The sequence below is a fragment of the Penicillium malachiteum genome (assembly GCF_028827825.1).
Source record: "Penicillium malachiteum strain IBT 17515 chromosome Unknown utg000002l:1.0-8849297.0:1.0-8852440.0, whole genome shotgun sequence".
In the NCBI taxonomy this organism is placed as follows: domain Eukaryota; kingdom Fungi; phylum Ascomycota; class Eurotiomycetes; order Eurotiales; family Aspergillaceae; genus Penicillium; species Penicillium malachiteum.
In genome coordinates this window covers 7,000,825-7,025,385 of record NW_026643095.1, presented here as the reverse complement: position 1 = coordinate 7,025,385, position 24,561 = coordinate 7,000,825, and the positions used below count along the sequence as shown (strand labels likewise).

General features: G+C 47.6%; 9 protein-coding genes across 9 annotated transcripts; 4 read left to right on the top strand and 5 right to left on the bottom strand.

Moving 5' to 3' along the window:
* Window positions 1–206: 206 nt before the first annotated feature.
* tof1 (putative DNA repair protein (Tof1)) lies at window positions 207–3,914 on the bottom strand (the record flags this gene model as incomplete). Its single annotated transcript, XM_057089034.1, has 4 exons — window positions 207–1,264; window positions 1,336–3,468; window positions 3,532–3,769; window positions 3,828–3,914. 4 exons carry the CDS (start codon window positions 3,912–3,914, stop codon window positions 207–209), a joined length of 3,516 nt encoding a protein of 1,171 aa, XP_056948863.1.
* A 281-nt stretch (window positions 3,915–4,195) lies between these two features.
* Window positions 4,196–5,310, top strand: N7483_005596 (3-hydroxyacyl-CoA dehydrogenase family protein; the record flags this gene model as incomplete). The annotated part of the gene is made up of 3 exons (XM_057089033.1): window positions 4,196–4,321; window positions 4,383–4,482; window positions 4,580–5,310. The coding sequence occupies 3 exons, from the start codon at window positions 4,196–4,198 to the stop codon at window positions 5,308–5,310; spliced, it is 957 nt and encodes a 318-aa protein (XP_056948862.1).
* A 1,096-nt stretch (window positions 5,311–6,406) lies between these two features.
* N7483_005595 (uncharacterized protein) lies at window positions 6,407–7,012 on the bottom strand (the record flags this gene model as incomplete). The annotated part of the gene is made up of 1 exon (XM_057089032.1): window positions 6,407–7,012. The coding sequence occupies one exon, from the start codon at window positions 7,010–7,012 to the stop codon at window positions 6,407–6,409; it is 606 nt and encodes a 201-aa protein (XP_056948861.1).
* Window positions 7,013–7,502: 490 nt separating this feature from the next.
* Window positions 7,503–9,111, bottom strand: arp6 (actin family protein; the record flags this gene model as incomplete). The annotated part of the gene is made up of 4 exons (XM_057089031.1): window positions 7,503–7,641; window positions 7,710–7,772; window positions 7,839–8,538; window positions 8,607–9,111. The coding sequence occupies 4 exons, from the start codon at window positions 9,109–9,111 to the stop codon at window positions 7,503–7,505; spliced, it is 1,407 nt and encodes a 468-aa protein (XP_056948860.1).
* A 751-nt stretch (window positions 9,112–9,862) lies between these two features.
* Window positions 9,863–12,754, bottom strand: N7483_005593 (uncharacterized protein; the record flags this gene model as incomplete). The annotated part of the gene is made up of 1 exon (XM_057089030.1): window positions 9,863–12,754. One exon carries the CDS (start codon window positions 12,752–12,754, stop codon window positions 9,863–9,865), a length of 2,892 nt encoding a protein of 963 aa, XP_056948859.1.
* A 1,646-nt stretch (window positions 12,755–14,400) lies between these two features.
* On the top strand, window positions 14,401–15,654 carry N7483_005592 (uncharacterized protein; the record flags this gene model as incomplete). Its single annotated transcript, XM_057089029.1, has 1 exon — window positions 14,401–15,654. The coding sequence occupies one exon, from the start codon at window positions 14,401–14,403 to the stop codon at window positions 15,652–15,654; it is 1,254 nt and encodes a 417-aa protein (XP_056948858.1).
* An 834-nt stretch (window positions 15,655–16,488) lies between these two features.
* N7483_005591 (60S ribosomal protein eL13) lies at window positions 16,489–17,623 on the top strand (the record flags this gene model as incomplete). Its single annotated transcript, XM_057089028.1, has 6 exons — window positions 16,489–16,491; window positions 16,618–16,651; window positions 16,758–16,804; window positions 16,954–17,112; window positions 17,190–17,336; window positions 17,387–17,623. The coding sequence occupies 6 exons, from the start codon at window positions 16,489–16,491 to the stop codon at window positions 17,621–17,623; spliced, it is 627 nt and encodes a 208-aa protein (XP_056948857.1).
* A 2,255-nt stretch (window positions 17,624–19,878) lies between these two features.
* Window positions 19,879–22,140, top strand: N7483_005590 (uncharacterized protein; the record flags this gene model as incomplete). Its single annotated transcript, XM_057089027.1, has 3 exons — window positions 19,879–20,106; window positions 20,487–21,210; window positions 21,290–22,140. The coding sequence occupies 3 exons, from the start codon at window positions 19,879–19,881 to the stop codon at window positions 22,138–22,140; spliced, it is 1,803 nt and encodes a 600-aa protein (XP_056948856.1).
* Window positions 22,141–22,595: 455 nt separating this feature from the next.
* On the bottom strand, window positions 22,596–24,553 carry N7483_005589 (uncharacterized protein; the record flags this gene model as incomplete). Its single annotated transcript, XM_057089026.1, has 2 exons — window positions 22,596–23,541; window positions 23,595–24,553. 2 exons carry the CDS (start codon window positions 24,551–24,553, stop codon window positions 22,596–22,598), a joined length of 1,905 nt encoding a protein of 634 aa, XP_056948855.1.
* Between the last annotated feature and the right edge of the window lie 8 nt (window positions 24,554–24,561).

Sequence of the window (24,561 nt, the reverse complement as noted above, 5' to 3'; positions counted from 1 at the left end):
TATACAGTCATCCGAGTCATACTTTCTAGGTCGTCTCAACCACTGGCAGCGCTGTTAGATGGACTTAGGAAATGAAGTGCATGATAATATAGAAATCAAATATTTTGTTCATTGAATTGGTATCACTCTTATTTTTACAATTCCACCCATTGAAATAATGTCAAACGCCTCATCAGGTCATCAGAAACATGTCATCAGCTCCAAGTTTACTCTGAGTCACTCTCAATCACAAATCCTCCCCGCATGCGACGAGAGGAAGCAATCGGAGTATCCTCTTCTCCGTCTGAATCATCGGCAGGTGCTGATGGCTTCGTCTGGCGATTCCCGCCAAATGCAAAGTCTTCATCAAAATCCATATCATCCTCCGCGGACGTGAGGGGAGTGTCCTCGTTATCCTGCGCCCCATGGCTGGTGGAGACTGCCTGTTGGGATTGAGGCGATGCGGCATCCATATCCATCATGACAACATCACCATCACTGTCACTGTCGGCATCACTCTCAGCAGAGCCAGACTCACGTCGTCGTCTCTTCGATTTACCGGCAGCAGAGATCCCTTCATCACTCTTGCGCTTCCGCACACTCGCCTTTTTCTTGCCCTTTGCTGTGGACTTGGCCACAATTCCAGTCAGCATAGCAGTCTTGATGTTCTCTGCTTGAGCCTTTCGTCGCTCCTCTTCTAAGCGGAAGAATTCTCTGTCTGCCTCTTCGTCGCTCTCTTCATCACTAGGATGGATAAACAATTCACTCTTGATCTTTTGTTGACGGGCCAGCGCATTCGCAAGACGAGCCTGTCGGTGAGCCTCTAGTATTTCATCATCCAGAGGCTCTCGTTCTCCTTCAGAAGTAGCTCTGGTCTTCTTCTTTCGTTTCTTCTTTAGTTCATCCAGTGCACTGGACTTTGACCGAGGGTTGAGAGGGAACATGATCCCATCAGGAACCGTTTCTTCTCCTTCAGACTCTGAACCAAAGTTGACATCAAGGGCCTCGTGTACTCCGCTATTCCGGCCGCTGCCAATGTCTTTACGTCGCAGCAGGGTGCGAGGGTCTTCGTCGCTACCCTCCGGAATCGGGTTGACAAGGGTGTGATTAAGATTTGAAATGGTTTCTCGTAAATCACTGGCTTTCAATGTCGGTGTGATCACCCAGGAGGCACCAGGAACGTCTTCCACTCCGAGTCGCTCAAATCCAACCAGCCCCATGAGTAGTCGAAGCTTAGCATTGGCGAACATGGCATTTTGGCAAAACTCGTCCTGTGCATTCACATCTATAGAATAGATAGATTAGTATTGATGCAAGAATATAGATGATGGGATAAAGGTAAGAGGTGAAACATACAAATCATAGGGTAGGCTGTGCGTTCGGTATCGGGGTCCTCTGCAAGGCGCGCCTCATATTGTGCGTCCCAAGACTCTCTCTCGGAGGCTGCCGAGCTGAGAACATCCACGACCCATTTGCCGAGATCTGCTCGCCCATCAAGAGCCAGTGCACCGGCCACGATACTTTGCTTGGATGCAGGCGTACTGGCGTCTGTGGAAATAATTTCTAACTCGGCTGGGGCACGCTTAGCGGTGGACATAGTCTGCCTTTCATGTCCGTATTCCAGATAATAAACGGTGGAGCTCATTTTGCTAAACAGCAACTCCGTGATCAGGGCAGGACGCTGGTCAATCCTCTTCACAAGTCGACGAATAAGCTGGCGGACCAGCTCCTCCCATTCTTTAAAGACTGACTTGCTTGAGTCTATGCCACCGGGTCCCTTGACCATCCGATGGAATAGGTTAATAATGTCCAGGCGGAACAACAAGACAGTCATCTCTTGCTTGAACGCAATCCGATAGAAGTAGCGATGAGCTCGCTTCAGTTGCTCCGAGCTCAATTCGCGGTAGAATTCGGTAAATGCCACGAACGTATCCACACATTTCTGGTTACAGAACTTGGCGGCAAAGCGTTTGAAATCGAATCCTCGCTCCTTCACAGTCTGCGTGGCATCGACCATGTCCTCATCCTCTGAGTTTTGTGCCTCCTCGTTGTCGCCATCATCTTGCCCGCTAGCCTCGGTGGCCTTCTTCTTATTGCGCTTGGCCCTACGCCGGGATCTGATCTGCATGTCGGCATTTTCTTTGGAATATCGTTCGAGCATACGGAGGAAGACATGGAAGAGCTCGGTAGCAGCATCGAGATAGCCAAGACCCTGGTCCTTGTAGCCTCGCACGATAGCAAGAACTCGGTCGTGGGTGGTTTCCTCGTAGAAGATACGGTTTTGGATATTTTCCGCAATTTCCTGGTCCTCGTCGATTTTCGAGGCCGCCATCTCTTGGACCGTCAGCAGAATCTGTGTAAAGCAGCGCATTTGTGCAGTCAGATCCTCCCACTCCTTGTTATCTAGGCTGTTCTGCATAGAACGGTTCAAAGATATGAACGTCTCCTGGTTCAGAACGCCGGCTACTAGACCGTAACTATCTGGCTCCAGGTCCTTGGCTTTCTTCCCATCTTCCATATGCTGCTTCATCTGTCGAGTTCGTCGCGTGCGCTCAGCTTCTAAGAACCAAGCAACGGTATAGAAATACTGGCGGACATTGATCTCCAGAATCCGTTCTGCCTCACGCTCGATCGCTTTGCGAACATGAGTGAAAAGAGGGTTGAATCCAGAATCCAAAAATTCCTCTACAAAGGTGCGGAGGTTCTTGGACGCTGAGGAGGAAAGATAAGCAGGCATGTTGAAGTTGTTATTCTGAACAACATCATCCTGCTTGCGGCGTGGTCGAGGCTTGGTCCACTTCTTACTTTGATCCATCTTCTGTAAAGTGGTTTGATCGTCGCGTAAAACGTCCTGTCCAGAAACTGTCGACACCTTGGCGTCGTCACGCTTGACCCAGATCATGGTTCCGAATCGTCCATGTCGGGTAGGAGCATTTCTGGCATACTCTCTGCGTACCTGGTTCTCCTTCTTCAGGAGGTCACCCAGTTCATCTGAGCGCTTGACCTTCCGTTGATCCTCATCCATGAACAGCTTCTCAACATTCACACCTTTCACCAGGTGGAAAAGGATCTCCAATAATATCACATCTTGCAAGTTGAAGTCATCTCCAACATTGGAGCACATGGTCAGGATAAGCGCAAATGCATCCTGTTGTTGGAATGCATCAATTGTAGCCGATCTCGAAGTCTCCTCCTCCTCGCCATCGGCTGCAAGACGTGCATTAGGTGATATAATTGCAATATTTCGCATAAAGTACAACATGAGCTTCAAAATGCCTTCGTCTCGAGATTCGCGTTCGGATCGGGGCATAGCCATGCTAGGAAGAGCGATGCGGATGATAGCGCGGAGAAGGTCAGAGCTTCCATGTTTGAGAGCTCCTCGTTTGTATTGGACTTGTGCTTGCTGGATGTAGGGTGTGTGGCGGTGGTGATTGACGGTCATCTGGCTATGAAACTCAACAGGCCAGGTCAATGGCACGAGAAGTTCCACTAGATATACAATTAGTTACCTCTGCTCCTTCTGAAAGATCCCACAAATCAAGTATCACATACAGCATGCCAACGCGATTCGTGTCATATGCTTGTTCTTTTGTCCATTGGTCCACCAAACTGACAGAATGGGAAATAGGTCGCCATTCACCAAATTGGCTTCTCCCAGACACCGAGCCACATCCATTCGATTGTTCTTTTCGTCGTACAATTTCAACCATCGCTTAATGTCTCGAAGGCAGGCCAGGGCATCATCACCCAAGACATAGCGATCTGCATCTTCGCCATTAAAACCTCCCAACTAGGAACACATTGTATTAGTACGCGTATAGAGGACAGGGTCAGAGGAGCACACTTACAGCAGTTACCAGACTGTACACGTAACCACGGACATCTGGATCAACCACTTGGACATCATGGCCCAGAGCTATCGGCTCCTGCTCCATAATGAGTTGACTTCCAAGGATTCGGCGTCTTCAATAAATGTAACTCAAAAGGGAAACGCGTCGTAAAGAACGCGTTCTCCGCGCTCTCCGCCTCGGCGATAGAGATATTGCCGTAAAATAATGTAAAATATTCACCGCCTTGACCAGCGAGAAAATGCCGAAGATAACCGATGACGTCGGCACGTGAATGTATACTTTCCTCCCCTCGCAGACATCTTTCCTTATTTCCTTATTCCTTTGTTTTTTTCTTCTAAAATTTATTGGTTTATCTCATCTTCGTCATGTTTGCTACTTCTCTTCGTTCATTCTGTCACAATGGCCCTAGAGCGGCCCGCAACTTTAGCTCCACGGCTGCTACAAAGGCAGCCGAGGTCAAGTCGTTGGGTGTAATCGGTGCCGGTCAGATGGTGAGTTTTGTGGTGACTTCTGGCAACTCCTGATGTTTCAATCTCTAATCACAGATTTTAGGGCCTAGGAATTGCTCTTGTGGCTGCACAGAAGGCCCAGGTCCCTGTAACTCTGGTTGATAGCTCTCAAGCCTCCTTGGATAAGGGTCTCAAGTTTGCTGGTATGGAGTCTCCCTCGCAGATCAAGCTCGAATAAATGGTTCAATTATCACCACATACAATCCTGCGATGAATTGCTTACAAAATTCCAATTCCCAGACAAGCTTCTTGAGAAAGATGTCTCAAAGCAGCGTATTACCCGAGAAGCCGCCGATGCGGCCCGTGGGCTTCTTACCACGAGTTTGAAGCTCGACGATCTATCCTCGGTTGATTTTGTTATTGAGGCTGTCCCCGAAAATCCAGACCTGAAACAGTCCATTTTCTCTCAACTCGCCCAGATTGCTCCCAAGCATGCTATTCTGGCAACTAACACTTCCTCAATCTCTATCACCAAGATCGCGGCTGCCACAACCACCGATCCGACAGACCTGCAGGCCCCATCGCGGGTCATTTCTACCCACTTTATGAACCCAGTCCCCATTCAGAAAGGAGTTGAGATTATCCGAGGCTTGCAGACCTCTCAGGAAACCATGGAAACTGCCATCGCATTTGTGGAGCGCATGGGCAAGGTAGCGTCGGTTTCTGCGGATTCTCCTGGCTTCCTGGCCAATCGTATCCTCATGCCTTACATCAATGAGGCTATTATCTGTTTGGAGACAGGTGTTGGTGGTCGTAATGATATTGACAATATCATGAAGACGGGTACCAATGTTCCCATGGGCCCACTGACACTGGCTGATTTCATTGGTCTGGACACCTGTCTAGCGATTATGAACGTCCTTCATCAAGAGTCTGGAGATAGCAAGTACAGGCCTGCTGGCCTTCTGCGTCGGATGGTAGATGCTGGTTGGTTGGGAAAGAAATCTGGGAAGGGCTTCTACGATTATTGAGTCCACTGCCTTCATCTATAATATTGACACGGGTTTCTTCCGTCTGCATTGAAAGATACCTTTGTATGCTAGCACTCTAGACATTTGACGAATATTTTCCATTTTCATTCAAGTTGCAAGTTGTTAAGTTATCTCAAAATACTAATCAAATACCATCCATCTATGATCACAAATTCCGAAGGCTGAACACTGACTTTGGGTGAAGTCTGTAGAAATACTGAATCCAGTCTATTCAAACACTTTATCACTTGGCCTGACCATTTTAGCATATCTCAACGCATAGACACCCAGAATGACGATGCATTGATGACGCTATGTAATGACATGTCATCCGAGTCTGCTCTTGTGTCAATTTCACTAATCATCATCTCTCTCCGCATGCTCCATCGCAGCAACCACCGTGTTGACATCAAGGTCACCATATTCCAGCTGTATACCATCGTACGCCACTTCAGTTCCTCGACAGGTGCAAGGATATGGATCACCGCAGACATAACTAGTTTAGCGTAAGCATCATCCAAGAGCGGGAAGCTCACATATTCATATACTAATGTAAAAAGAAAATGTAGTAACGTACCAAAATTGTGCTTTGCAAACACATCTCATATGGGTGCAGCCACCGACCTTCTCAATCAAAGCATGACAGCTATAACATCGCTGCCAATGTTTCCGCCGCGCAAAAAGAAGGACATCATTCAGATTCTTATCAACGGTACACGAACGAGCCTCATGGGCTAGGTCCCGACATTTCAAGCAGATCTGAACCCGACAAAAAGGACATTTCAGTTCCTTAGACTCCTTGGAGTTACTCAAGTGTCGTGGGTGAATAAATCGAGCACAACTTGTTTTCGGGCAGTACATGCGATCACTAGGTGGAATTCCGTGCTCTTCTCTATGTGAAAGATATTGTCTTCTTTCTCGGGTTCCAAGTGTTGATGCAACTTGCTTCGGTGGAAATTCTTGACCGCAGCATTGAACTGGGAATAGGGTCTTGTCTTTCATGGCAAGACTGGTCATTTTGGATATACACTTTGGGCAGTACTTATGCTTACAGGGCCCAGTGATCATTCTGGTGACCTGGACATCCCTGTCACAACTAACGCATTTTCTGCTGTATATTAGCAAATAGAGCTTGAAGTTTAAGTGCTCGATATGAGGCATATAGGAGCAATACTAACTCTGTGTTAGGTAAAGTAGTTTTCCAGACCCCCTTCAGACGTTCTCTGAGTGAATAACGATGCTTGACTTGCACCTTATGATTCTCTTTGCCATGACAATGGCTCAGAGCTGCGTTTTGTGGAGATTCGGCTTTGGCGGTGGACTTATCTTGCTTCGATGAAGATGGCGTCGCTCGGTTCTCTTTTTTTGAAAGGTTGACTGTCGATGTATCGCAAACTTCCGCAGGTACTGTATTCGAATCATGAAGCCACTGCGTTAGGTGGCTCCGGCCTATAGCTCTACAGAGAGAGGCAAGGAAGGTCTCTCGCGCTGGCGGTGGATCTTTCAGTCGGTCGTCGATAGCCGTGGTCGACTGCTCACGGACTGGAGTTGAGCTTGAGCTGCTCCGTGCAGTTTCCTTATCATTCGCTGTAGCCGGGATCGCTGCTTTTTGCGTTGCAACTTCACGTTGAAGATTGTGCTGGTCAGAATGGTTAGATGTCTGAGAGGACATAGCACCTTTATACGCCGTCTTCATATGCATCTTCCTATGCATCTGAGATAGTGAGTAAGAGACTGAGAAATGTCAGAACGGTAAGCATACCTTCAGAGCTTCCTTAGGTAGTGGTAGTAGTTCAAATTCACATGAGGTAATCATTTTCAAAGTTTCCACATAGTGAATTGCTTGTGTGGCAGTGAATGTGGTTTATAGAGGGGAAACACCAATATCCCACCAGGGCACAAGTTGGAAATCCAACTACAATGCATGAGCGAGTCAAGGCTGCGTCACACTCTTCAGAAAATAACTCTCCGAAAGTTAATGTTATTTACATTTAACGTTTGAATGTTTAGGAAGACCCATTTAGGAGATTGAGGTCAACCGTGGTTATGCAACTGATATCTTTTTTTGACATAAGCACTATTAAAAACACATGGGTATCACTGATGCACCACAAACACCTTCGTATAAAACCAAACCGGCAAACTCACAGAATGTTCACATAGCTCTGAGATCTAGTCCTTCAGCTCGTATCCTACACTGCCCCAGCAAATCGTCTACCTGCCCACCCGGAACCGTATTCTTGATATTCCTGTCGTGTGATTGCAACCTTGCTCAATTCTTCCCGATTACTGGCAAGGCGAGATCCTCCTAACCAGCTTGAGAAGATGGGGCTATAATTCATCATTAGTTAGCCTGGAGCTCAATAATAAACTATTGAAGATAAGCCAAGTATACATACTCCTGAGCACGACAGACCCTGACAACGCAGTCGGCGGATGCAATGGGACGAAGGTCGGTTTCCCTAAATATTTCAAGATCAGTATGAGTCCTGACACCTACCAAGGTAGATATTTGGTTTGGAACCTACAGTCTTTCCATAAAACCTGGAATAAGAGAGTTTCCACCAACAACTAGAGTATTGGCTAGGAACGCGGCGTGCAAGGCAGGTGGAAGAACAGACAGGCTTTGAATGATCATGTCGGGTATGCCAGCTTGTGTCATTCCAATATCACCAGGATTGAATAGAAGCTCCGGCACCGTAAAACGTTCATTGCCCAAAACAAGTACATCCTCGGATAGTACCTCAGCGCTGAGACCAGAAGCAGCACCCTTCTTTTTCTTCGCATGAAGAAGGGGATCATGCGGCCGCGTGAATCCTTTCTTCCCTGCATTTGGGTCCGGTAGGACATAGTCCAAAACAACCCCTTCTTCAAGACGGTTCTTGGCCCTGGCTTTCCAAGTGCGCTCCATATCCGCCGCAAAGTCGTTGCTCACAAATGAGACAGCCTCTTTCACCTCATTCATAATGTAACTTTCGTCCACCATGTTGTACTGTCGCACTGACACAATTTCTTTGAGATAGTTGGTGAGGAGTTTTCCACCAATATCGAGGCGCCGGATCGCACGTTGCAGCGGACGCCCCTTGAAAATAGGCGTTACCGTTGTATGTGAGTAACCGGAGTCAACGACAAGTAGGCAGTCCATGGGCAAAATATCTGTGTCGGGCTTGCTGGTAAGGGGATCGCCGAATAAAGAGTGGATTTCATTCCAAGCGTTAAGGGTCGGACCTAGGAGGGTCAATTTATCAGTATTGATCGAACACATAAGATCAATGTCGAAAATTCATGGTCCCTACCAAGACATCTCGCATATCCACCAAATCCCCATTCCTCCATTACCATTTCATCCGCGTTTCGTTGCAAAATCGGCATGGCATTCGGAGCTTCGGTCAGGATGAGAGTCGTTTCTTCTGGCGCAGGAATACGAAGGTTCTTGTTTCGCGCAGTAGCCTTCTCTTCGAAGAAAGTCTGCTCCCAAATCTCTCTCTCTGCTTCCCAATTCACAATGTATCCCTTCTCCACTGGTCGGCGAAACACAGCTTCATTCCAGTCTGTAACTTGTGTCGAGAGCTGGGCACCAACCACGATTTTATTATCGCGAGTTTTCACAATAGTATTCGGTATAGAGGTGCAAGCTGCGAGTGCATCTTCGGAAGACAGACCGGGGTCCGCGGCGTAGCCCGCTTTCATTGTGTATGCGCCATTGTCGAGAACAAAGGTCCTTTCTGGGAGGTGTCGCGCTGGGACATCTGGGGTAATCTTTTTCGCTTTTGTCGAAGGGCGCGCTTTTGATGTTCCCATTCTGGCGGAAGTTGGATGCTTGAAGAGACAGAAGTGACCGCATGCTTCAGATCATGAACAAATGGTGTTTGCTATGTTTGTATATCGTTCTGCCGTGTTGTGCCGCCTTGGAATTCGCCCGTTGGTGCATGAGGTGCACATCAGTTGTAGGGTCGTACCATTATCAAAAACTTCAAGTTTCCTTCTATGTTTCTACATAACGGATACCGAATTGTAAATTTCAATTTCGTCATAAAAGAAGTCAAAATTTGCATTAATACGTCGTCCTGCCAGTGACTGCAGTTGGGAATCATTTACTAACTTGAAGTTCACCTGGGCAAGTTAAGGTGGGCCACGGAACTATGTATATCCTCGAACTTCGGACGGCTTCAATTTCCAAGGTTGAAGTTCAAGTTTGAATCCATGTATTCAACTTCACTGGCAAGTTGAAATTTCAAGTAAGTACTAGTCAGAGATTCAATGGATCATGTCATGATGCATATTGACTGTAATTAGGTAACCTTGGAATTTGAATTATATCTATACAAGAACAAGAAACGAACAATAGTAGTATTTACAGGGCATTTGCCGAGATCTCCCATCCGAAGGACATTTTAGTATTGATACCAGATTGGTTCTTCAATACTCTTCAACAATTTCATCTTCACGCTCCCATTCAGGCAAATCGTGTACGGAGATATGTTCACGTAGAAATTCCAACACAGCATCAGTCCCCTTGGCGACAGTCTGCCACCGTGGAACACGGAAACGATTACCAGCAACCTCGAAACGTCTGAGGGCAGAGCCAGACCCCCCAATTCTTTGGTGACCGCTCTGCGCCCAGCAAGCCAATCTTCGATGGCAGCGAGTCAATATCGTTGTTGCTGACGTCAAGGACTTGAAGACCTTGCACTGCTTCAAATTCCAATCGCGAAAGCTGATTGTCAGAAGCGAGAACTGTTTTGACCTCTGGGTAAATCAGTCGAATATGCGGCAGAGCTCCAGTGAGACGGTTGTTGGAGATATCGATGAAGGTAAGTGAAGGTGCTTTAAGGTTGGCCAAGAGAGGCTCTAATGTAGTTACCCTCGTGGCACTGATGTTGAGTGTCTGGAGTTTAGGCAGTTCCAGCGATGAGGCCAGGTATTCAGAGCTGTCCATAGCATTGTGTGAGAGGTCAAGCTCGATGAGAGTCTGAGATAACATCGCAAGAGCTGGGACAGGGAAAATACGCAGTTCGTTATGCTGTGCATACAAATTGCGAACCTCTTGTGCGTTGATCAATTCCAACTTGTGTGTGTCTAGATCACTGAGATCGGCGTATGATCGATCGAGGACACCGCCAGGCTTAATTCTCCAACCGCTTTCGAGTGCTGGAGTTTCTGGTGCAAGAGTGAACTGGGTTGCCACAGATCCCTCATCATCTGTGTCTAGAGGATCGGGCTCGCATCTATTACGCATGTCTAGTTTGATGTCCTCTGTATCCATGGTGAGAAGCTTACGCTCGCGCAGTGGATTGTTAGCAATCCGCAAAGTCGAGAGCTTCTCCATGAAACCAAGCTTTTCATCCAGCCGTGTAATGTTATTTCCAGTGAAATCGGCAGTCTTTAAATTCTTCAGATCCACAAACCCAGCAGGGATCTCTGCAATTCTGTTGTCGTCTGCGGAAAGGAGCAAGAGAGATTGCCATGAGGACAGACAAGGCAAGCTTGTGACACGGTTAACACTGAGGAATAGACTGTGAAGGCTCGGTAGAGATAACATGTTGTTGGCAGCAAAGACTTCAATAGAATTGTGCGCGATGTTCAAAGACTGCAACTTCTCGAGTCGGTCCACAGATGCAGGGATGAGAGTGCCGTTCAAATTATTTTTGGGAGCATTGAGTGTAATCAAGGGAAGTTTGCTCAGGGCTTCAAATGGCAAAGATGACAATTGGTTCTCTCCAACATCCAAGACCCTAAGAGACTTCAGTTCGCCCAGTTCGCTCGGTAGCTCTGTTAGAGCGTTGCCACGTAGATCCAACGACTCTAACTTTGTAAGAGAGCACAAAGCTGGAAGCAATGGACCTTCCAGCTTGTTGCTTGCTAGTTTCAAATCGACTAGAGAGGTAATCTCTACGATTCTGGTGAGCTGATCCATCCCAATGGCGTTGTTTGATAGGTTCAGAGAGCGAAGCTGGTTCAGTCGCCTAAGCCCAATTGGAAGAGAGTGAAGAACATTGCCATGAAGATCCAGTGCTTCAATTCCGCCGAACTGAGGACCCCGTTCATCACTTTCCGGATCAAAATCCTCGAGATTGATATCAGGGAAAACTGCGTCGGGCAGCTCGGACAACTCATTATCAGCGGCGATGAATTTGACCAGGTCGACGTTCTCAAACCAATTGGATGTGCTCTCAGGATCAAATTCGTACATAGTAATCACCTCCTGAGGAATCTCTTTCAAAGACAGCGCTGCGATGTTCAAAGTCCCTGACGAACGTGCCCCTCCCACCCGTTGGCGAAGCACCATATCACTTGAGCCTTTAGGGAGTTGATTAAATGGGTCGTCATCATCCATATTGCTCCATGACTCGACAGCAGTTTGGACAGCGACTTTGGCCTGTGGGAGATGTTCATTTGGTTTTTCTGTTGCTGCGACTGCCTTCCGAGCTGCCTTGGCCTTTGCGATGGTTTCACGTAAAGCACTCGATGACTTCGAGGCCTTTCTTGATTCACTTTCCGCTTGCTGTTCTGGGGTTAAGTCATCCTGCAAAGAGGACGCAGCAGATACATATCGTGAAGCAGTCGATGGAGATCTCAGTGATGAAGGGGAGTCTGTCTGGGGCTTCCGCGTCTTTCGAACTTGGAGAGGCCGTTCCGGGGGGCCCATATTTGAGTTCGAGGGCTTTGAAGCCGTGCTTGGAGTAGGGCGCACAATCGATGTTTTTGGCGGCGCGATACTTTTCTTTGGTGGCGCACTATTTCCGGAAGCTGTACTCAAGGCTGCAAGACTTCTCCTTTTGGACGGTTGTTTCAACTTTGAAGGGCTCTGAAGAGCCTCAACAACTGTTGTTGACAATTCAGAAGCCGAGGCCAAAGACATACGAGGTCGAGATGGAAGTCGCAGTTTAGACACGGGTTGAGATAACAAGTCACTGCTGTTGGTCTGATGAGATGACGATCGTGATGGGGACCGTGAATAACTGGACACATTGGACGGAGTTCGAGAAGGCGAGCGAATTGGGCTAGCTCCATTGAAAAAACTGGATTGCCTTTGCACAGAGGCTGGAGATGGCGGAATATGGGCCAAAGTCTCGATTGTCCGCTCTGATAGGGAGGGGCGTGTACGGCCCCGGATTTCGCCCGATACACTCTCATCATCTCCGATCATGGAACCCGCTTCATCCGGTGTATTGGCTCCATCTTCACCGGGTTGTTCCTCTTGGCTTGGGAGAACTTCGGCTCGGGGCTTTGCAGGCGAATAGCGCGTAGTGGGCTTCTTGAGCAAGGATTCGTAGGATGGTCTTCGCAGACGCCGGTCGTCCAGGCCAGGATCAGCTCGTAATCGGTCTCGGGATGGAGATGGGCGGACAGATTTCGATGCTGTGGAAGTTGGTAGGGGCAATCTGGAAGCTGGTCGTGGAATACCACTTGGTGGACGGTTGACCTTGGGCTGGCCTTCCATGGCGCGGGGGAGGGGGGATTTTTAGATGAAATAGTTGCAGGATGTGTAGCTATTATTGGAATTAAGAATACCGGGAGGTGTCAAGGAAATCAAAATGGAAATTCTGTCAATGACAGGCCCACTTTCCTAGCTTGTTCTTTACCCCAGGCAACGGCAACCGAATGGGATTGTTTTAAGGTTGAAGTTGTTTACATTTCACCCGCGATCGCCGATAGCCGCCTTAGGCAGCGAACCATTCCGCGTTCTATATTCAATTTGCAGTGATATTTACTACACAAACCGGAAGATGGCTTAAATTGATAACTGGGCCAAGCTTTATATATTCGGGGAATTTAAGAATTATACAGATAGCTGGATAGGAGAATTGAAGTTGCAAGATGGAGTTCCTAGTAAAGATCTACAGTGTCTTATGCTAAGAGAATTCTGGGGGTGGATATGGGAGGCTAGGACTAGCAAGGAGTATCCATCAGATATGGATCGCGTGGGATTTCAGCCTCCAGGAATGCAATATTGGGATGAATTCCAGTTTGCGCTGATAATATTTCCCAAGATTTCTGAGTGTTCAAATAGTATTACTCAAGTACTGGGTGAATACTAGGTATTACCTAGGTAGCGTTGTGTTTTTTTCGCGTGGTAGAATTCCACTATCTAGGGGACTCACAATTTTTGAGTAAAAAAGACAAAGACTGAATCACTCTATTTTTAGTGACAAAATTCGAAGTGTCAATTATATCCAGATGCCATATAGGTGTTTCCTCTATCTACTAGTCTTAATACTAACATGGCCTTTTGATCCCATTTTGAATCTTGGAAATTTGTTGTAATTGGGATTGACACCTGTAGATCACGTCGCAATATACCACTCAAATGCTCTCTTTCAGGGTCTATGGATGATGTAATTCAACCTTGGCCTCTAAGTAGGTACTGGGAAGGTGTCTGTCTCTCCCTAGATACAGTTGAATGAATCAATGACTCAGATATATGAAACCATTAAAATAATTCAATATCTTTAATATCGACATTATAATATTCAATAAGTGGCATCAATCGAATACCTTGGGTACCTTCAAATACATCTTAGATACTACTTTAATGTAGTATAGTATCTACTACGTAGTAAGATCCTAGCTTATCGGTTGCCAGTCCAACCTTTACACATCGATGTTCACGGCTGTTTACTTGCCCTGAGCGTCCCGTGATCGTCACTCTAGCCGCATCGAGGAATGTGGGTCTGTACCTGACTAGTATGATTGGTTTATGGCTATAAATGGTTGACTGAGGCTGGGCACACCCCCCAGCCGCATTTCCACAATGGCTGTTCCCAGCCTCCCAGCCCCCCCTCCTCCACGATCGCATACAAAGTGCCCACTTCCATCCCTCCATCCCTCTTATCCTCCACACATATTCTCTAACTCCCTTCAAACACCACTTTGAATCATTTCTCAAACCCCCTCTATTCGTTTGCTTTTTGCCTTACCCCGCTTTTGCCATTCTCCGGTATGCGCCCCCCGGATTCAATCGCTTATCACAGATATCGCTCTTAGAGAACAATAAGCTAACATATTCCAGTGCGCGGATTCCTTTCCCCACGGTTGACGCATAGCTGTCTTATCATCATTGCCCAATCCAATTCGTCATTCCCGGTCATGTTTCAGTCTAGACGCCTGTCTCCAAGCCCTCTCGCAGCACCAGCTGAGATTCTTGCCCCGGCTACTCCAACTCGTCGCCCAACTCTCTCACCCTCACCTGACCTGAGCGCCGGGTTCAAAGACCGCTCGTCAGAATCAAAGCACTTCTCCCCACCACCTGCATCATCGTCCGACATGACACCACCACCTTCAACCCAGATCCCGGGTGCGCCTCTTCGCCGCTCCCGCTCCCTATCCATCACACCCTCTCTATCTAATCCAGCTGGCCTGGACAAGTCACTTCGTGATGCTTATGGAGCATCGGAAGATCTTCCCACCATTGAAGATATTGACAAGGCCAGTGATGCCCAACTGCGCACCATCGCCAAAGACCTCCTTGCAGTTGCCCAAGAGGCTCGCATGTCCGCTTTGCATTTCAAGCTGCAGAACAGCTTAGTCTCCTTCGCTAGCAATGAGGCTGTCAAGCGTGCCGAGGTAGAACATCAACTTGCAAAGCGCGAGGTCGAAATTCTCCAGAGCGCTGAATATCGTCGCACACATCCCGCCGAACTCGCCACCCCCAAGCAGTCCTTCTCAAGCAATGATTATTTCACTGCAATCCAGCGATCCCAAGAACTCGAGGGTGTCAACGCCGTTCTGGATCGACGACTGCGCCGAGCTAAGCGCGCCATTGACGATGCGACCTCTCGATCGGTCGAGTTAACCGAACAGAACGACATGCTGAAGAGGCGCATCGAAGACAATCGCCGCCATTTCTCTCAGATTTACAACTACGGATCCCTGTCACCTGGTATGCAGAATGAACTTCATACTATCTGTCGCGGTGAGCATACCGATGGCCTTGCAGCCTTGCTCTTTGCGGACAAATTTACCAACCGTCTTCACGAGCCCCATGGCCCCTATGGATCTCACACCTCTGTTCCTGTCACTCCCAACCGCTCCGCCCGCCACGAACGTCAGTACTTGACTCCCGGTCAAGGTTCGCGTGAGCAACAGTATGACAGTGATAGCACAGTCTCTTTGTCCGCTCCGGACTCCGAGGACGACACTGTGCAGGCCCATCGCTCTGAGATGCGACACATGCCTCCCAAAACAAGCGCCTTGCTTCAATCCAAGTTGTTTGGACAGGTGAAGAAGTCTGGTGTCGAGCAGAAGCCATCCTCCAAGCGCAAGGCCAGCTCTAGCGAGTCCAGCCCGGCCATGAAGAAGTCCCGGACTACTGCAAAGATTGGATTGGGGATTGAAACTTGAACATTTTGTTTCTCGCTCCCATCTTTATTGATGCTGTCATGCCCAGGGAATGATTCATGAACTAGCGCTGTTCTCTGCACTTTAGCTTGCCCTTGTTACGATCTCCCTTGGGGAGTATTATGAATGATGAACGACACTTTTTAACGATACGGGCTCTTCCGACCTAGCGATTTGATTTTCTGTTTTATTTTTGATTTTTGATTTTTACTTGGGGTGTTTTCGTTACAATGTTCTCTAGTAGTTCAACTCATGACTACTCACGGCGTTTTAAAAATGGGATAGGTTACAGCCATCAAGACCCTCTTTTACAGTGGCACCTGTTGGGAAATTAGCTTCAGAATGCATCGGCCTGCAGCTCTGTACAATAGAATAGGAACAATGAACCATATGAAAGAAGTACCAGATGTTTCCCAGTATTTGGTATTGACTGTAAGAACCGAGAACTCAACATTGGGGGGTCTGGATAAATCGTCGTTTTCTCACGGCCTCCGACTATGTACATACCCGTCATGGCTTGAGCAAGTTAATTCATCTTATCTCTTCTCATCATTAAATAACACACTGATATTTTGTAACTAAAGTGCTCTAATGAACCTTCGAACGTCGGGTGGAAGTATATAGATCCCCAGAACAGAAGCAGTCCAGTCTGCTGACTCAGCAACGGCAGATATCCAGTGGATCTTGATTAGGATTAGTTAGGGCTCGCTAAGCGAGGCGGTCAGTGGCAAAGCGGGCCACACGAAAAATGGGAACTTCAGAGTTTCTGCCGTTGAAGGGAGATTTGACCAGCAACCCTCCGACGACCACCACCCGGCTCGATCCCCATCCGTCACCATGGTGCGTTCCCCTCGATTCTCTGCGATTATGTGTTGGAAATGAATGGAATTGTCGTCAATGAACGACTGTATCTTGGAATTTTGTGGTGGAAGTGATGGCTGATGGATTTATCATTTGGGATTATAGGCGATCAAGCACAACAACCAGATCCAGAAGAACCGTGAGTGGCCCTGAATCGCCTCTATGCGCCATTGTCTTTCAACGCCCGTTGCAAAGAACCAGTCGCTCTCCAAATTAGATTCAGTCGACTGACATTTCTTGATTAGACTTCCGCAAGGATTGGCAGAAGCGTGTTCGCGTGCACTTCGACCAGGTACGACTTCGAAAAATCTTTTTCTCTCCCACCCAAAATCTCGTCCTACGGAATATCGTCCATCGACCTAGGACCTATCGAAAAAAGCGAGAGAATTTTTACCCCAGGACCAAAAACGACTAACATGGAATTTTTCTTCGACCCTATAGCCCGGTCGTAAGCACCGTCGTCGTGAGAACCGTATCGCCAAGGCTGCTGCCGTTGCTCCCCGTCCGGTCGACAAGCTGCGTCCCGTTGTCCGATGCCCCACCGTCAAGTACAACCGCCGTGTCCGTGCCGGTCGTGGTTTCACCCTGGCTGAACTCAAGGTAAATTCGACTTCGTCTATTTCCATCGGAACTGCGTGGAATTGAGGGGCTCACATATAATTTTTTGCAACTTATAGGAGGCCGGTATCCCCAAGAAGCTCGCTTCCACCGTCGGTATCTCCGTTGATCACCGCCGTACCAACTACTCTAAGGAGTCCCTGGTCGCCAACGTTGCCCGTCTCCAGGACTACAAGGCCCGCCTGATCCTCTTCCCCGCAAGAGCGGTCAGTTCAAGAAGCTCGACTCTTCCGCTGAGGACGTCAACGCTGTCAAGGCCGCTCTTGCCTCCGGCAAGACCGAGGGTTTCGCTACCCGTGCCAGCGCCAGCTTCCCCATCGTCAACGCTGCTGAGGCCAACGCCATCACCGAGGTCAAGCGTGACTCCCTCGTCAAGTCTGAGGAGTCTGTCTACCGCCGCCTGCGTGACGCTCGCTCCGAGGCCCGCCACAAGGGTATTCGTGAGAAGCGCGCCAAGCTCAAGGCTGAGGAGGAGGCCAACGCCAAGAAATAAATGTGTTAATTTACTGCTCGTGCTGATGATGATGATCGGGTCGGTTTTCGGATCGGGGATGAGTGTACTGTGGCATGGCATGGCGCCTCTTCCATTTCTTTCAAACTGAATCCCTCTTTTTCCCTCCCCTCCCCCTCTACCCTTGAAACTACCCCCTTTTTTTGTCTCTTAAAAGAAAGAACTCGGAAGATCCTTCGAAATGCAAAACCGCCCAATTTTTCTCAAAAAGTTTATCCTCGGCCGTGCTTCTTGGTGTTGGTGTTTTTTATTCGGTGGTTCCCCTGGTCTTCGACTTCGCTCGCCTTGATTGGATGCTACCAGGTGCCCAGGAACGGGGTTTCTCGATTTCTTTGGCGTTGGTAACTTTCAACGGAGTTGGAGTACATTGGAACTATGGATTTGATCCAAACTGGAAAGAGGGTAGAGGACCATGCCGTGAAAGCTTTCTGTAGTCTCATAAATGAAAAGGGCTTCCAGGTTTACAACATAGCTTTGCGTGAGCAGGCGTCTCTACAGTAGACTGTACACACCCATGGATGTAGTAGTTAAGCCCACGCTTACACGTAGACATCAGTCCGCTATATCAACTTGAATGTTCTGCTATCTCTTGCCCTCGAGTAACCATCATGGAGCCCTTTATGGAATCGATTCCGAGGAAGACCCACATACAAACATTTGAATGAATTTATCAATAACTTTGCGTTGGAAGACCTTGAATGAATATGTGTTTGGAGAAGCCCGTTCTTAGACATGCCACAGCGGAAGGGCCACAGTCAGAGGATATTCCACTCACAAAGACAGTATTTTGTGAGTGTCTAAGAAATCGCTTCTCCGAACTCGAACAGTACTAGTATGAGAGTCGTTAGATGCGGTAAAAGTGAGACCGAAAGATCCTTAACGGCCTGAGGGGAACCTTGGGAAAGGACTAATACTTACCTCCGTGTAATACTACTAGAGACTGCTCGAATCGCAAATTTTAGGTAGAGTTTCGTCGAAATAGTAGACAGCTTTGGAATTCAGACGCAATATCAAAATGGCAGCTCGACGATTTTTGTGTATAACACAATGTTATAATTCATAGACTGTTAGATCTGATCGACTATCAGCACTCTCAATTCATGAAAATTTTATCGAATATTGCGATTGTAATTCTTAATAACATCTTTTTGCAGAACTATTCACTGGAATTCAACTGACATTACAGTTATTATGAGTATATACATAGTGTATAGTAGTAGTAGTAGTAGTAGTAGTACTACTACTACTACTACTACTACTACTATTCATTTACACAGTCCCCTCACGAACGACATCTGGATATGCAGGATACAACTTGAACAACTTTATGTCCGGGTACCTACATTTGAGATGATCCACTTCCAAGGTTCCTGACATACACTTACTAGTAGAACCTCGGCAGGGCCTTTCATGGCCCATTGCCCCTCCCTTTGTTTGGCTGCCCCGGGGGCCTTATGGCGCACGACTGCGAAATCGTTGTGACGCCTCGGCGAAGTCCGGCCGGGACTTCAAGTTTGCCCTCGAGAGTGTGGACGATGTCTGCTTTACCTTTCCCGCCTTCGTTTGAGCTTCCCAATTGTACAACGCGTCCCCAGCCTTTCTTCTTAATCCAACTCGCAGCTCTCGTACCTAGCCTCGGGCATTCTATCAATGTATAATCATCTCCTGTCGCACTCGCACAGATCATCTTCGCGGAAGCCGAAATTCTAAAAGAAAATCGAGTCATAATAGCCTCGCTGTTTCCTACCGAATCCAGTTAGTGTGAGTCCGAACTCCCATGTGGTATAACATTTGAAGCTCCTGGACATTTTCAATGATCCATAACTTTTGAACCTTGGCAGTATTTCTCTGTTTGAAAATATGATTCTTATGAAAGAATTATGGCGCATAAGCTTTCTTGGAACAAAATCAAAGCTGATCAGCACTTAGCCCTGGAGGAAACAGTTCGCTCGTCTTGGCTATAGTCAAAACGATAGCCCTGGAGTGGGTCTAAACAGTCCACGAATTAACTGTGGTGGCGCCTCGGCTGAATATACTACAAAACAAACCATTCATAGGTACTATATTCAAATTTTGATATACTATTTCGGACTGGGATTCAGGGACCTTGAATGGGTTTGCCTTCTCCAGACTTGAATTATCCATTCCCTTCATTTATAAGTTCAAGTTGGAAAGACCTTCTGTGAACTAAACACATTCGTTTTTCAACTTACAACTCTTTTCTTCTACTGAGACCAATGGGTCAATCACGGGCCTGGCCTTCCGTCCTTTGGGGTCTCATTCAGGGGTCTCTTGCCCTCACAGTCCCAGACATTAGTCTTCCGACTTCTACGTCTCTCACCACCCTCACTTCGACTTACTCAGAGACCGTAACCAGCACTATCACGAGCTATGCCCCGGTGACGACCGTTCAGACTACATGTACTCCTGGCACTGGATTCTTCGACACTCAATGCACGAATAGTGTATGGTCACTCAATGGAGTCTACTGGAGCCAATGGTGCACAACATCTTCCCTGGCGGGAGAGGTCTTTATTTCCTTATCGGAAGTCAATGGTTTTGAGTGTTATGATGCGTGTAGCATTTACAGCGCGTCGTGTGTGGCTGCAAACTTCATGACTGCGAACTACCGGTGTATTTTATTACAGGAAGTGACAGCGACAGTTTCATATAGTTCCTCGAAATATGCCGCAGTTGAGAGATTCACCACAAATCCGTGTATTGTCACGGTCACCGGAGCGTCAACAGAAGTATTATCTACTACAACGGACGTCGTAGAATATACGACTACCATCACCTCGACTATTACTTTTGCTACGAGTACCTCTACACCAACTACTAGTAGTTCTATCAACGTGGTCTCCTCTTCTGCTATCGCTTCTTCATCAGTCATTTCTTCTTTGTCAATCGCTGCTTCTTCGTCATCCACTTCTTCACCAGTCGCTTCTTCTACACCAGTTGTTTCGTCGCCAGCTGCTTCTACATCAGTCGCCTCTTCTTGGCCAATCACTTCTTCTTCATCATCAATTGCTGCTTCATCGCCAGTAGCCTCGTCGCCAATTGCTTCATCATCAGTCGCTTCTTCTTCAATCGCCAATTCGTCGTCAGTCGCTGCTTCGCCACTTGCTTCGGCGTCAGCTGCTATATCTTCTGGAAATACTTCAAGACCGGCTTGGAAGTCTCATACAAGAATGCATTCATACACAACAGTGCCATCAAGGCCGATTTCTACATCCGTCTCAACCCATTTATCACGATCACAAACCTCATCTCTTTCTATTATGAGACATTCTTCTTTACCATCTTTGTCTTATTCATCTTCCTCTTCCTTCTCTCTATCTTCTGCAACAACCTCCCAGTCTACGACGCCTTCCCAGCTTGCATCGGCTTCCACCTCCGAGTCGGCTTCCCAGTCTGCATCGGTTTCCCAGTTTACGTCGGCTCTCGTATCCGAGTCGACTTCTCAATCTACTTTACTTTCAAAGTTCACATCATCGGCTTCTGCACCATCCACAGCTTCGGCTCCGAGTACAGATACTATACCTGTAACAACAACAACCACCAACACCGTACTATTGGACGCTACTGAGCCACCCCTTCCACCAAAGTTCACCATTTCAACTAGCTTTACAACTGAGGTGCATACAGTAACTGCGTGTCCACCATCAGTTCGGGACTGCCCGGCGTCAGAGCGGACGACTCACATCACTACTGAAACGGTTGCTGTATATACCACTATCTGCCCAGTGACCAATGTGGAGAGCAAGACTACACTGCCATCTGTCGCAATGACGAAGGGGAACTCAACTGGACTACCTAGTGAAAAACTCACTACATCTACGGTTTACACAACGCACCATCATACCACTGCAGTTTGCCCCTCGTCAATCCACAACTGTGCTCAATCTCAAAAAACTACATCCACAGCCACTGAAACAGTGATTGCATATGTGACTGTTTGTCCTGTCAGTGAGGAGGGCGAGGGGAAGACTGGTAATTTAGCCGCCACTACAAGTCCAGCCTCTGGAGAAGAAACAACCAACATCCCCACCTACACTTGGACATCCAGCACTTCCCCGAGCGCATCTGCTATTGAGGATACAACTATAACTTCCAGCACCACCACTGGTACCATCCCTGGAACTGGAATATTTACCAGGATCGTCGAATCGGCCAGTGCTCCCGCCTCCGATATCTATATCTCACAGCCCAGTGGAACGAATAATAGCGCTACCGAACAATCGCAAACTACGAGCGTGGGAAGTGAAAGTAGCTGGATTGGTTACACTAGCGGTGTCAAATCGAATATTTCTCACGCAATTACGTCTTCTGCTGGAATTGCCCAAAGCGCCTCATCTGTTCGCATCGGCACTTCATCCAGTGCCTCGAGTACCTCGAGTGCTCCGGTCGCTGTTTTCACGGGTGCTGCAGCTAAAAAGGTTACAGACAGCGCACTTTTCCTCTGTGTGGTTGCTGTTGCGAACTTCCTTGCTTTTTAATTCCAACGATAGATGTGCTGTTTGTGTACTGTCTACGAGCAAACATTGAAATACTGTAACTAATAATTTGATGTCTTCTATCATACTATCTATTGAGATGAATTGAAGCAATATCAAGTATAACGTCCACCCACAAATTATTTTTAAATGTAGGACTTTGATTGATTTCATATATCCATGGATAAAAAGTATGTACAACTGGCCTGATACTATCACTAGATAGTAGTATCTCACCTGGGCACTTGCACATGTGCACTTCTCAACTTGAAGCTATCTGCCGTTCTAGGTACCAGTAGTATATGATGACCTTATAAAATGTGAAAACAAGGGGTGAAACCAACATAAATCTTTCGATTCTTCAATTCATTGCAAAAGCGCACATTCCCATGGTATCTTAAAAATCACTCCCAAATCCAATTCCATGCGCCGACGCTACCTTAAAAAAACTAACAACATTAATCACGACTGAACAAGGCGCCAATGGCACCTTCAGTGGCTCGGATGATAGCATCCAAAGAAAAACTCCCAGCACTAGCTTGCATCGACCCAGTAGTATCTTCATGCACCAAAGCATGGAAGAGCTTTTTGGTTTCTTGGTCAATCTTCTTGCTTGGTCCGGAACCGGAAATAGTAGAAACACTAAGCTCCGGTCTCAATTGTGGCTCTCCAGTCCAATCATCAATAGTCAAAGCATTAGACAAAAGGACTTGAGGTGCATTTCTTTCAGACTTGGACTTGATAACCATAGTGCTACGCTCCAAGTGTGGTATCAATCGCCGCAGCTCCGAAAGCATAAGGACTCCAGATTGAGATTTTGGTAGATCGCCCTTCTTTTCACCGCTGCCATATTTGTGGTCGATGTATGCCCATAGCTCGGCGCGAGAGATAGAGGCTTCCCAGTATCTTTTAATACCCCAGCATAATGTTGCCACGTCAAGCTTGAGAAGAGAGTTTGCTAAACGGGCCTCGATCCATCGACGGAGTACCTCGGGGATTCGTCGTTTCTTGCTGGTTCTCCCTGTGGGTACAGATACGGAGACAATAGCTTGTGCCTCTGGGTCTGTCTCGTAGACAACTGAAATGTTGTATAATGAAGACGGAAATGGGGAAGGTGGTGTGAATGTCAGTGTATGTGTCTCCACAATAGTGCTGGTCCTTGAGGCGGTGGAGCGGCTTGTGCTTGTTTGAAGAGCTAGCGGAGCAAAGACTGTCAAATAAGATGGCGCCTGTGACGATTCTTTCAAGGCGAACGGATTCGTAGGTAATGGTGATGTCTGGCGAGAAGGATGGGGGATGTTTTTGGAAAATGGGAGCAAAGTACACAAAAGAGAAGAGATTGGCACTGGAGCCTGACGTGGCATAGGTCGGTTTATATGAGATGATTCTTCGGAGAGCAGATCCCTATATATTGGTTAGAGTCAATTTAGTATTGCAGCAAGGGATCTTCAGCTTACAAGAAATGGTTGAGCTTATGTGGGTCATCAGCCAGGCTCGAGTTGGACTCGATTTTCCCAGTCCATTCTGTCAGCTCCGCAACATCATCCTTCAACTTTTGTAGCTCCGCCGTCAGACTCTTGCGCAGCTTTCGCTTTTCCAGAGCAGCCACTGATAGTCCAGCATCATCCATATCCGAGTCAGATACTGAGATTTCGGGACTTTGATGTCGAAATCGCATGGTTTTCAAGGGGCTTCCTTGAATAGCGTCAATCGCTTTCCGTTTTCTGTTTTTCTCATGCCTTGCACTCGGGCTGCTGCTTAACAATCCTCTTGGGCGATCGGGTGCCTTCTCTAACCCGAGCTGTGTAGGGGTAGGTGGAAGATCTGGTTCCATAGAGTTGTCATCGAATCCACCATCAAGGCCAACATCAATAGCTTCACGAGTATCCGCTTGTCGAGTTGCGCTTCCCAGCTCCAAAGCCAATTGGCCTTCCGGTGTATTAGAAAGATCCTCCTCCGTTGGATAAGGTTGCTTCTTGGTAGGCGACCCAAACCAAAAGTCTCCTGGTAGAATTTTCCTTGACAATCGGCGGGGTGGCTTCGTAAAAGACTGAATGCCACTTGGTCGTCTAGCTGATGATAGTAAAGGTGAATTGTCGGGCATCTGACGCTTTTTTAACGGACTAGACATCCCACCTAACGAAGCTCGAAGGGCTTTTCGACCCCGGAGCCCAAGTGTACTGCGGTCTGGTTGTTTTCCCTGGGCTTCTCGACTTGTTGGTCGGCGGCTTGGAGATCTACTGAGGGCGCGCTCGAGAACTTTGGGGTGTGATTTGGCCAAACTCGATCGCGTGGGTGACTGGAAGGATAGTTGACCGGAGGGTACGATCGCGGGGCCAGCCATTGTGATATGTGATGTGCCCCCAGCATCCCCAACAATATTGGCACTTCTTCGACGTTTCGGGGGTGAATTCATTCTTGCGA